Source organism: Hippoglossus stenolepis, chromosome 12, assembly GCF_022539355.2.
Source record: "Hippoglossus stenolepis isolate QCI-W04-F060 chromosome 12, HSTE1.2, whole genome shotgun sequence".
Classification (NCBI taxonomy): domain Eukaryota; kingdom Metazoa; phylum Chordata; class Actinopteri; order Pleuronectiformes; family Pleuronectidae; genus Hippoglossus; species Hippoglossus stenolepis.
In genome coordinates, this window is record NC_061494.1 from 20,571,768 (window position 1) to 20,582,596 (window position 10,829).

Here is a 10,829-nt window from a genome sequence, read left to right on the forward strand (position 1 = left end):
TTACCCAGGGGCCCGTCATCTCATTATCTGTCCATGTTCTCGCTGCACGGCACAAGAACATGAATCTGAATAAAACCAGAGTAAACAGACTGAGCTGAACGTCTCAAAGATCAACATGATGTCACACACACATGATCAACACATCTGTTCAAACATGGTCGTCTGTTTACTTTTCTGTGTCGCTGTGTCACATGTGTCAGGCTGAAGACGACCGAAGAGACATGTCTCTCCGAACATGGACAAGTTCCTTCTTTCTCTTTATTCTCCATGTTGGGACATTTAAACCGTTTCTATCCTCCACAGCTCAGACTGAGCAGAGCGAGCTGAACACAGGCCGCAGTGAAGAGGTCAGAGGTCGCAGCACACGGACAACAGTGATTAGTGGAACGTTGAAACTCTGACACAAAGAAAACCTCAAAAATAAACCTACATTTTCTACATAACCGACAGTTGATGCAAGGATATATGTCAGACTTTTATTTTGAAGAAACTTTAAAATGGATATGAATAAAAAGTTGTAAAAAATGTATGAACTATGCAGCAGAGAAAAGAAAAAACACAACTGATATATTAAATCATTTCTGTGATATGATCAAGTTTTTCTTCTATTTTATTATTCTGGGAAATTAATTTAATTAATTTATTAATCATTTTTATATATGTGAAAAAGATATGTGTATAGTTTTTGTCTCAGTCTGTGTGTGATTTGCTGTAATAACCTCGGCGATATGATGAGGTTGTGTAACGAACTGTCAGGACGTGTTTTCAACAGTGAGTCACTTCCATCTGGTTTGATGTCTGTGTCCCTCGTCCTGTTGGCTGTGATGATGACGAACAAAAGACTCAGTGAAGTGAGAGCTCGTCTCATTCAAAGGGCAAAACGCTGCTGGGATTTAAATACAAAGAGTCTGAAGCTGGAAACAGACGGGAGGAGCTTCCTGCTCATTACTGACACTGTGTGTGTCTGTGTGTGTGTGTGTGAGATTATTTACCACCAACACTTTTATAAATTCTTTACGAACACTCGCACAAAACGTAGCTTTAAGATATACCTGATGTTAAATATGTTTAATACGTGTGTCCAGCATCAACCCACCGTGACGTCACCTGTCGGTTTGTGAGCTCTAAAGCCTCAGTTTGACATCTAGTCCAGCGCCATCTTGGTTTTTTGAAACCAGAAGTAACCATATTTGGAGGAGTTGGGGGGGTGGAGCCGGAGAACTTGAGGATACTGCACGCCCACCTACACCCATTGGACAATACTAGCTGTCAATCAGTCTGTGGTATCCATGCCCCCCCAATGCATATGATGCTTTATGGTCTATTTAAATGTAAATAGATTTACAATTTACTAAAATTAACATCTTACATTTTGTCTTTTGTTTGCTTTAGACGTAAAAGTTAAATATAAAAGTTGACACAGAGTTCAACGAGTACATGTTTGAAAGATAAACAGCAGATAGCAAACAGACTGGACACGCACACACACACACACACACACACACACACACACACACACACACACACACACACACACACACACACACACACACACACACACACACACACACACACACACACACACGCAGCCCGGGGTAAGTCATTAAGTACACTATGTGTGTATAAAACCATCATATGACTGAGAATCAACAGCACTGATGTAATGTTGTGATCTGTGTGGGTTGGGGACGTCACGGTGGGTTTTTACAAGAGGAAGTTCTAACACCATAAAATAAAACACACAGAAATCTGAGTGAACAGTAAATGAAATAGTGTTGCAGCTGTTTGTGGTGAGTTAAAGTTACTCTTCACCAACAGGATCCAAGGGCCAGAGGTCGAGCCAACAAGAGCAAAGATGGAATCCATCTATGAACCAATAATATAATAATTACAGGGACGAGACGCTGCACAAGAAAAGAGCAGAGAAATGTATAAGTGTTTGAAACCCTCCAGAATAAATTCACTTTCCCTGTGTTCATCTGCAGAGCAACAGAAAATCCAAACCCAGAACCAAAACCCAGGGAGTGATGCAGAGTCAAAACCAAACTGACCAATAAACCAGAAATAACAAACCAAATGTTCCTCCCTGTTCTGCAGAGCTGCGTCATGTTTCCACTCAAACACACAAACCATCGTCCACAAAACTCAACTCTGTGCGTCAGTTACACTGAAACATCAACGTTTCACATTATTCGAACGAAAAAGGCCCAAAACCAAACCATGAAAAAACAGCATTTCTTTTGCAGACTCATACGAGGTCACTGAAATCTAATCAATTCTTCTGTGAGTCATAGTGAATGTTTTCAACAAACATGAAGAAATGCCCTCAAGGCCTTCTTGAGATATTGAGTTCACAAGATTGAAATGGATGAACAAGTGGAAAACATAATTCCTTCGGCCACCGGGTGTCGCCAGCGTGGAGAAATAAAATGTATTTGGACATGAGAGTATCCGTATACTCACGGCCATGTTGTGTAGACGTTTATAGATGTGGCTGTAAAACATTTTCCTTTTAGGAGCTGAGTCTGATTCCAGCTGATTAAATGAGAAGATTCTCTCCTTCATTCATTCCCTATGTCTCTCTCTCACCTCATCACACAGCAGCATGAGCATGATCTCCTCCTCTTCCTCCTCCTCCTCCTCTTCCTCCTCCTCACTCAGCCTCCTCAGGAAGAAACACAATGGTGATGAAGGCAGCTCATTACCACCTCCTTCTCCTCCTCGTTCTTCATCCCTCAGGTGACTCAACCTAAGAATGACATCATCCCTGTCAGCACACACACCTGTTCAGACAGGCCCCGCCCCCTCCACCAGGAAGCCACCGCCCCCAGCCACCGCTGTACTTCCTGACTCTCTTAACGGGCCAGTGTCAGTCAGAGCTGCAGGACGACAGGTGAGTCCAGGCTCCACCGAACATTACGATCACTGTGGTTTAAAACGTCTGCTCACATTTAAAACATCTGGACGATCACTGTGGTTTGAACATTACGGCCATTAAGGTTAATTGTTACTTTTGTCACTTGCAAACTGTTTGTTCATCCCTCACAAGCTCCTAACGTCCCTTTTTATAAAATACAGACGTTTGCATTATTAACGTTTTAAATCATTTATCTGTCGTCACATCTGATCCTTTTTCTCTGCTCTTTGTTTTAATGTAAATATTACAAATAGAACACATTGTTTACAGCGTCCATGTTTTTAACACATTCTGACCACGAACACACTGAAGTCAGAACAACTTCACAACTCAGGAAACTTGACCTTCGAGAAAAGTCCCTGTTAAACATTTTATGTCTGTGAACCTCCAGGTTTCACTTCTTCTTGTCAACAACCTGAAAAGAACTTTTGACTCCCAGAAAACACTGAAGCTGCTGAAACGCTCGTCAGGAGTTCACGTGTTTGTGATGTCACATGTTTCAGGACAAACTCTCCACTGAACAACAATGATGAACTAAGTTAGAAACCAGCCGAGATTGTTCACAGAGGAAAAACCTCCCATTAAAAAGACACTGTGTGTGGGGGTACTTCCTACTACTGTAGATTGAGGTTTCAGGTCTGACCTCTGAACTTTGACCTCTTTTTTATAATTATATGCAACTAATGAGGCTGAGTGTTGAATGTGAAGCTTGTTATTACTGTAGAAACCCTGCTGGGCTGTGCACACACACACACACACACGCGATGAACCAACCAATTACTGAAATATGCAAATGCAGAGAATAGATGAGGAGGATATTCTTCTTGCCGGCAGGAAGAGGAACAAACACTAACTGAGATAATTAAGCTTCGGTTCTGGACGGAAGTGGAGACATGTCGTCCATCTCACAGTCTCTGGTCTCTACATTGCTTCAGTGTCTTGCTCAGCAGCACATCAGCAACATGCATGTGTGTGTTTTGTACATTTTCCCACACAAAAAGTCTCTGTGCAACATTAATAAACTGGGGGGGGGGGGGTTCAAACACACACACGGCGTGTGAAAGAATGCCTGGGAACTGAGTGTCAGTGTGTTATGTTTATTCATTTGCTAATTTTACACAACAATGCAACAATACACAGACTCATTAGGAATGCAGCGAGAGGAAGAGAGAGCGTCACACACACAAAGAGAGAGACAGGGGGAGGTGTGTGTGTGTGCGTGTGTGCGTCTGATATATTTTTGATCTGAAGCTTTTGGAACTTTTAACCTTTAGTATCTTAAAAATTTTAGAAGCAAAGTTTTATTTCCCACAATGCAGGTGGATAGTGTGCGTGTCTGTGTGTGTTATTGTGTTGTGAGAACTTAAAGGGAAACTTTGAATATCACAATTTAGTCACAGCTTCAACTGTCAGAATCAGGTCCAGCAAGTTGAAGAGTGAAGCTGAACTGTAGATCAGTTAAAAAGACTCAGAAGTTATTATAAACCAGAGTTTATCTCCAATATTCAGCAGGAAACTTTGAAAATATGAAGAATTCTAAACAGAGTTTGGTGGCAGCTCTTCCGGTTCAGGAAGCAGAGGATCATGGGTAATATTTCAATTCAGTGAGAAGTACGACAGAGTCAGAGCTTCAACGTCAATACTCTCACTTACATCAGAAGAAAAAACTCATTCAATATTTTTTATTGTGGCAGATCTTTAGTTTCTGTGAGTAAAAAGAAAAAGATCCACAGATATAAGTAAACTCAGTGTTTACTAAACACGTCAATGTTTTTTTAAACAGACTTGACCTTTTACAAAGTAACAGAGAAATGAGAAACGGTTGAAAAACAAGAGATGATTCAGAAAATGATTTTTTAAGAATATATTTTTTTTCAAAATAAATAATTCTGTGAGGCTGATTTCTAATGAAGACGACTTCATTAGAAAGAAATGATTCTGTCTGAGCCGTTTCATTTGAACTGCGCAGAGTAGAAGCTTCTCTTCTTGATTAAGACTTTAAAATGTTAGTGTTTCATTTTGACATTTAAAAAAAATCATTTTGAAACATTTGAAGCAGAAACAATTACGTTCCGCTCAAGTCTCTTCAGGTCGTCTCCATGTCCGTGACGACTGTGACACTCTCTCTTCCTGCAGCCGGATCCTGGTTTTTAACGCCGCTCGACGTCCAGCGTCCGGCTCTCTCCTACTCGAAGCTCTCCAGGACGGGTTCGTGTCCCGTCTCCTTCAGGAAGCGCAGCAGGTCGTCCGGTCGGAGCCCCATGGTGGCAGCGTTGGTCATTGGGTGGAAGTAGACCATCTCATGGCCGCCCTCCACCAGGTCCCGGTCCAGGACGAACTTCACGCTCTGGTCTTTATCGAAGAGCAGAGCGAGAGCCGTCGCACATCCCTGACCCACCTGAGAGGAGAGCAACAGATATTAAATATCATGAATAACTGTCAGGTTTGTTTTGATCCAAATACCATAATAAATACCATTAAATATATATTTCATCATTACTGTTATAATAATTATAATCATTATTATGCAACAGTAGTGACAGAGGACTGATGCAGTAAAACGTGTCTGTATGTTTCTCTCCTCACTCAACTGCAGACAGGTTCATTTGACCAGTTCTCACCTTGAGTTTCTCCAACATGGCCGCCTCGTCCGCGAAGCGCAGGTTGCCGCTGCCGACGCCGAGCTTCTTGGCGAGGTCATTGAGGTTCACCTGTGGAGGAACAGAGAGGATTATGGGACCAGGAGGGAAGAGTGCAGAAGTGGATGCAGCAGAGAAACGTCTGTGTCAGGTGATCATGTGATTTAAACTGGGGGGGAAATGTTTAAGGCAGAGGTCAGAGGTCGTATGTGTGAGTCAAAAGTCATTCTTCACAGACAGTACCCTCTATGAGTCAGTAGGTGGCAGTAGTTAGCTGTGATTTGCTCAGAACCTGACTTGGTGATTTACTTACTTTTAACTACACGTCTGTTTACGCATCAGAGCGGCCTCGTCTGTTTGAGCCGTCGGTTGTTTTTTTACTCAAAAAAATAACACTACACTTTGGAAAAGCTTTAGTTAGAGTCGCCAGAGTCTCCGTTATTCAGCTTAATTAGCTCGTTAAAGAGCAGCCAGGTTAACCAATCAGGTGAGGAGACAGTAACCTCTGCAGTTTTCTGCTCTGCCTGAAGAGGGAGACAAAGAGAGAGTTCTGTGGGGGAATAATAATCATTTTCTTGTACCTGCAGCTCAGACAAGTTTTATTTTATATATATATAATTCTCACATCAGTCTGATTACCCAACAACATTTCACACAGTTTCTGATCAGTCACACTGATCAGTCACCGCTGCTCACCTGACGGTCGTGACGAGCTGACACCAGCCACAGGCCTTTCTTCTTCTTGTCCTTCAAGAAGAGGTTTTTAGTGACGGCTCCGTTCACGTCCTGCAGGTGAGGCATCATCTCCTCCACCGTGAAAACCTGCAGGACGGAGGGTGAGAAAACCAGAAAACTCCACATTATCAACTATATGAACATGTATATTTTTATATTTACTCGTCCGAAGTGCTTTGTTTTATAATTTTTCTAAAGTTAAATAGTTTCTTCACTTGATTTAAGTGACTTTCTGCCTGCAGCCCCCTCACCTTCATTATAGGGTTAAGATTTAAATAAGAATAAAAGTATAGATTTAATTAAAGTGTTTGTAAATCAACACTTTTTTATAACTATTGTGTATTTATGTGATTTATTTATTTAAAGTCTATAGTAACAATAAACCCACGCTATCAAAGAAACTACAATAGACACAAATACTGAACTTCTGCTTTTTGCTGCATAAATAGATGCTGAATGGTGTTATGGCGCCCCCTGCAGGATGCTGCAGGTCCATGCAGTGGAAACGTAGACTGTTCTGATTCATTTTCTATAAGAAAACAATTTTCTCAGGAAGTAACTGTTTTACATTTGATTATAGAACTGTCGTATATTGATATTTAGTGACGTTTTGTGTTGGAGGAGCCCGTTTCCCCAGACTCCATTTACAAATACGTCGCTTTTGAGGTTGTTATAATCATATGCAAAAATACGTAAAGACATAAACACGCTTTCACACCATTTCATCTTCAATTCATCTGCCCATGAATTCGGCTCATTCATAACCCGAAATACAACTTTCTTTTCCCTATAATGACAACGTTTGAATGTGTCCACGTGTCTACTAACGAAGTCGTGTTGTAGCGAAAGAGCAGAAACACCGGAAGCTAAACTGTGCTAAAGTTCCAGTGCCATGACGGATCAGACAGCGCCGAATAAAAGACGTGAATCTTAACAATTGAAACAAGTCTCTCGATATGTTTTAGGGTTTTTATAAAATGTACAGCAATAGAGGAAACTTTAAACAGCGCAGATTTCTAACGAGGTTCAATGGTGGTATTTAAAGTTTATTATCTGCAGTTTTACCGGAGGATGCTCCACACACGTGGTTTGGATGTTTAAAGTTTCCAGAAACTTCTGCAGCTCTGAGCGTAAATCCGACATCTTCAGAATATCAAGGTTTTTAAAAAGAATAAAACTGAAACAGAGACGTCTACAAACAAGGAGAAGAAGAAGAAGACGACTCTTCTTCTGTACTGAGATCTACTGAGGCTGCAGTGACTATCGCCCCCCTCTGGACAGAATCATGTACTGCTTCCTTTTCTTCCTTCCCACTAGAAAACAAACTAACAAATAAACAAATAAATAAATGAACAAACAAATGCACGAAAAATAAGTTTTTTTTTTCTTGCTCATTATTAGAACATAACAAAATCAGGATGAGTCTCCAAATGACATCATCGGCACGTCGGCCATCTTTCTTTAATCCAGATGATTTAACTTCATGTCGTCCATCTTTATTTACAGTCGATGGCTTGAACGGACTCTACGAATATTATATAATATAATAATATTGCTAGCGTGCTAATTGTGTAACATTCATGCATTGTGGCTCATACGTCTTTTAACAAAACATTTCCTTTTTTTTTTATCGTCCACAATTTCTGACCACTCTATTATTATGTTCTGTTCTTGGTATGTTTGATTCTTATTCTTGTTTCCTAACTCAAAGTTATTATGATTATGATGATTATTATGATTATTATTATTATAAACAGGAAGAGATCTGGTCATTTTTCCAGGAGCTGGATGTTCGAGTGTTGAATGAAAACACACCAGTGAGTTAAATCCTCGTGTGACCTTGAAAACCTGTCACCGTGTCACCGTGTCACTGTGGTCCCTGAGCGGTGTGGTCACTTCCAGGCCCATGTTGTCCCAGCAGCTTGCATGAGTCCAACAGGAAGTGACTCGGAGGCAGATTAATCCTCCATCCTGAACAAAACCAGGTAACCAGGGTTGAAGCCCGGTGACGTCCAGGTTTCATCCTGGATACCAGCTCCTCTGAGCCGTATAAAGGCCGAGTGAGGCGGCGACCACACGGTGCAGAAGCCACAGAGGTGAGTCCTTCACACAAACAACCAACAGGTGATTTATTCTTATTACCTGAATGTTGATTGTTTTTCTGTGTCTTTATTATTTCATTGTCGTTCGTATGTTTTTCAGTCTCTAACTCATCTGCACTTTGTGATTTCAACCATTCAAATACAAAAGTGTTTCACTCTTTAAATGTGTTTTCCTCTTCTGACATTTCAGGATTTTTATGTTGACTTTTAGTTCTGGACTCAGCTTTATCTTTTAATACCGCAGGTTGTAACCTGAGGCCTTATTATCCATGACACAGTCCTGGCTAAAGGTCACATGTTGCTGGGCCCCTTCTTCTCAGGGGCCTGGCTCTGTCACCTCCCTGAGGAGATTCAGCCCTATGAGACAAATTGTGATTTGTGAATATGGGCTATAAAAATTAAATTCGATTGATTGATTCGTCCAATGAGCTTGTTTCTCTCTTGTAAATCGCTCCTAAAGACACATTTTTCATTGGGGGGCTTTCTCAGTACCTGGTTTCTGAACCATGAACTGTAAATAAGGACGACATGGAGAGAAGCATCCTGACACATACCACAGTAAAATAATGTCTCATGTGTGTTTGTTGCTCTTCGTCCTCCGTCAGCTGTTGAACCCGATCGTCGACACAAACACTTCATCTCCTGCAGGATGTTGGCCGAGCAGATCAGCGTGAGAGTGAAGCTCCCTCTGACCTTGATTTTCTTTCTCTCCTCCATGTGGCCCTTGGCTCCTGCAGGTAAACGACACTAGAGAAACTACGACAGTTTCACATGTGATTGTTTTCAAGACTTTTGACTCAAATTAAAGTCTAAAGAAAAATGTATAAAAAAAGAATATCAGCTGTTTTTTGAATATTACACATCCCACACATGAATGAACTGTCACAGAGGAAGTGACGCTCATTAACACAAGAAGAGTGTTGTGTTGTGTTTTCTGTCGGCAGTGGCCTTCCAGCTGCCGAAGTGTCAGCTCATCAAGCAAATGGTGTCTCTGGAGAAGGAGGGCTGTCCCAAGTGTCACACCGTGGAAACCACCATCTGCAGCGGACACTGCAACACCAAGGTATTCTGGGAAATTAGATTCAAAGTTGAGAAGAGCCCAGTCCAGCTCCATTTTGCATCCATCCACTTTCCCCATGAACGGGAATGTTATGTCATAGACTTGGAAAGAATTGAATGATTTGAGGAACATTGTGATGTCACTGTTGACATTTTGGAGATAAAATCACTTAATTTTCCTCTTACTCTCATTTGTCTGAAAACAAGAACATAAGGTTACTGTGACCTTTAACCTTTAACCACCGAAATCTAATCAGTTCATTCGTGAGTCCAAGTGAAAGTTGGTACTAAGTTTGAAATGATTCCCTTGAGGTTTTCCCATGATGTTGTGCTGATAAGATTTTTGTTTCGTGAAGTCACGGTGACCTCGACCTTTGACGTTCAAAGACCAAAATCGTATCAGTTCATCTTTGAATCGAATTGAACTTTGGAAACAAATTTAAAGAAGTTCACTCAAGGTGTTCTTGATATTGCGTTCACAAGAACAAAGGGATGAGGGATGAACAATTTGAAACCATAATGCTTCCGGCCACTGGGTGTCGCCAGAGTGGAGACCTGAAAAGAAGATTTGGTGCAGTTTTTGACGAGTTAAATGATCTTAATACATTTTTGTAATGACAAGTTCCAAAATACAATCAATCGTCACAAAAACCAAGCGGCCGTTGTTACACCTGTCGACCAGTAGGTGTTGCTGCAGGTTAACAGCACCTTATCATCTCTGCTTCCCTCCAGGATCCCGTCATAAAGATCCCCTTCCTCAACGTGTACCAGCACGTGTGCACGTACCAGGAGCTGTACTACAAGACGTTTGAACTTCCGGACTGTCCTCCTGGCGTGGACCCGACCGTCTCCTACCCTGTGGCCGTGAGCTGTTACTGCGGCCGCTGTGCGCTCAACACGTCCGACTGCACCTTCGAGAGCCTGCAACCAGACTTCTGCATGAACGACATCCCCTTCTACGACTGAACGTTAAAAACACTCGTCCAAATGTTAATCAAGAAAATAAAGATTTTTACATTTACCACTGCAAAGAGTTCTGTTTTTATCTTTTCTGCAACATGAGCAAATAAAATAACTTTATCCTGAGACCCAGGGGGAATAAGGGAAGGATTTAGCTCTCCTTATGCAAATGGTCAAAATCATAAACTGTAAATAGAAATGGACATGTCTCTACTTCCTCCCTCTGTCCAGAAATGGAGCGGAAATATCTCAGATTCAAACGCCGCCATCTTGCACATTTGGAGTCTGTGCAGTGGTCGTGGAGTCGAGGTGTCGAGTTCCAGCTGATGCACTTGACCAATCGTGAGTCAGTCTCAGCCCGTTTTTAACTGTGACTTCTTATGAAAAATAAACCTGCACTTCCTGTGTGAATAGAAC

The 10,829-nt window shown here is 41.5% G+C and overlaps 2 protein-coding genes across 2 annotated transcripts; one reads left to right on the forward strand and one right to left on the reverse strand.

Annotated features, from left to right (window-relative positions):
• Nucleotides 1-4,584: 4,584 nt before the first annotated feature.
• prorsd1 (prolyl-tRNA synthetase domain containing 1) lies at nt 4,585-8,199 on the reverse strand. The gene is made up of 5 exons (XM_035173482.2): nt 8,155-8,199; nt 7,357-7,533; nt 6,253-6,378; nt 5,539-5,628; nt 4,585-5,315 (listed from the first exon to the last, which is right to left on the reverse strand). The coding sequence occupies exons 1-5, from the start codon at nt 8,197-8,199 to the stop codon at nt 5,103-5,105; spliced, it is 651 nt and encodes a 216-aa protein (XP_035029373.2). The 3' UTR covers nt 4,585-5,102.
• Nucleotides 8,200-8,285: 86 nt separating this feature from the next.
• lhb (luteinizing hormone subunit beta) lies at nt 8,286-10,483 on the forward strand. Its single transcript, XM_035172226.1, has 4 exons — nt 8,286-8,415; nt 8,999-9,130; nt 9,338-9,456; nt 10,185-10,483. The coding sequence occupies exons 2-4, from the start codon at nt 9,043-9,045 to the stop codon at nt 10,416-10,418; spliced, it is 441 nt and encodes a 146-aa protein (XP_035028117.1). The 5' UTR covers nt 8,286-8,415; nt 8,999-9,042; the 3' UTR covers nt 10,419-10,483.
• The last annotated feature ends 346 nt before the right edge of the window (nt 10,484-10,829 follow it).

Excerpts from the sequence above, each read along its gene's own strand:
- prorsd1 (XM_035173482.2), bottom strand. The coding sequence starts at position 8,199 with ATGGGCCTGGAAGTGACCACACCGCTCAGGGACCACAGTGACACG. Across the intron at positions 6,379-7,356 it reads CGTGTGTGGAGCATCCTCCG|GTTTTCACGGTGGAGGAGAT; the intron begins GTAAAACTGCAG and ends TCCGTCCTGCAG. Across the intron at positions 5,629-6,252 it reads CAGCTCGTCACGACCGTCAG|GTGAACCTCAATGACCTCGC; the intron begins GTGAGCAGCGGT and ends GTTCCTCCACAG.
- lhb (XM_035172226.1), top strand. The coding sequence starts at position 9,043 with ATGTTGGCCGAGCAGATCAGCGTGAGAGTGAAGCTCCCTCTGACCTTG. Across the intron at positions 9,131-9,337 it reads GTGGCCCTTGGCTCCTGCAG|TGGCCTTCCAGCTGCCGAAG; the intron begins GTAAACGACACT and ends TTCTGTCGGCAG. Across the intron at positions 9,457-10,184 it reads GCGGACACTGCAACACCAAG|GATCCCGTCATAAAGATCCC; the intron begins GTATTCTGGGAA and ends GCTTCCCTCCAG.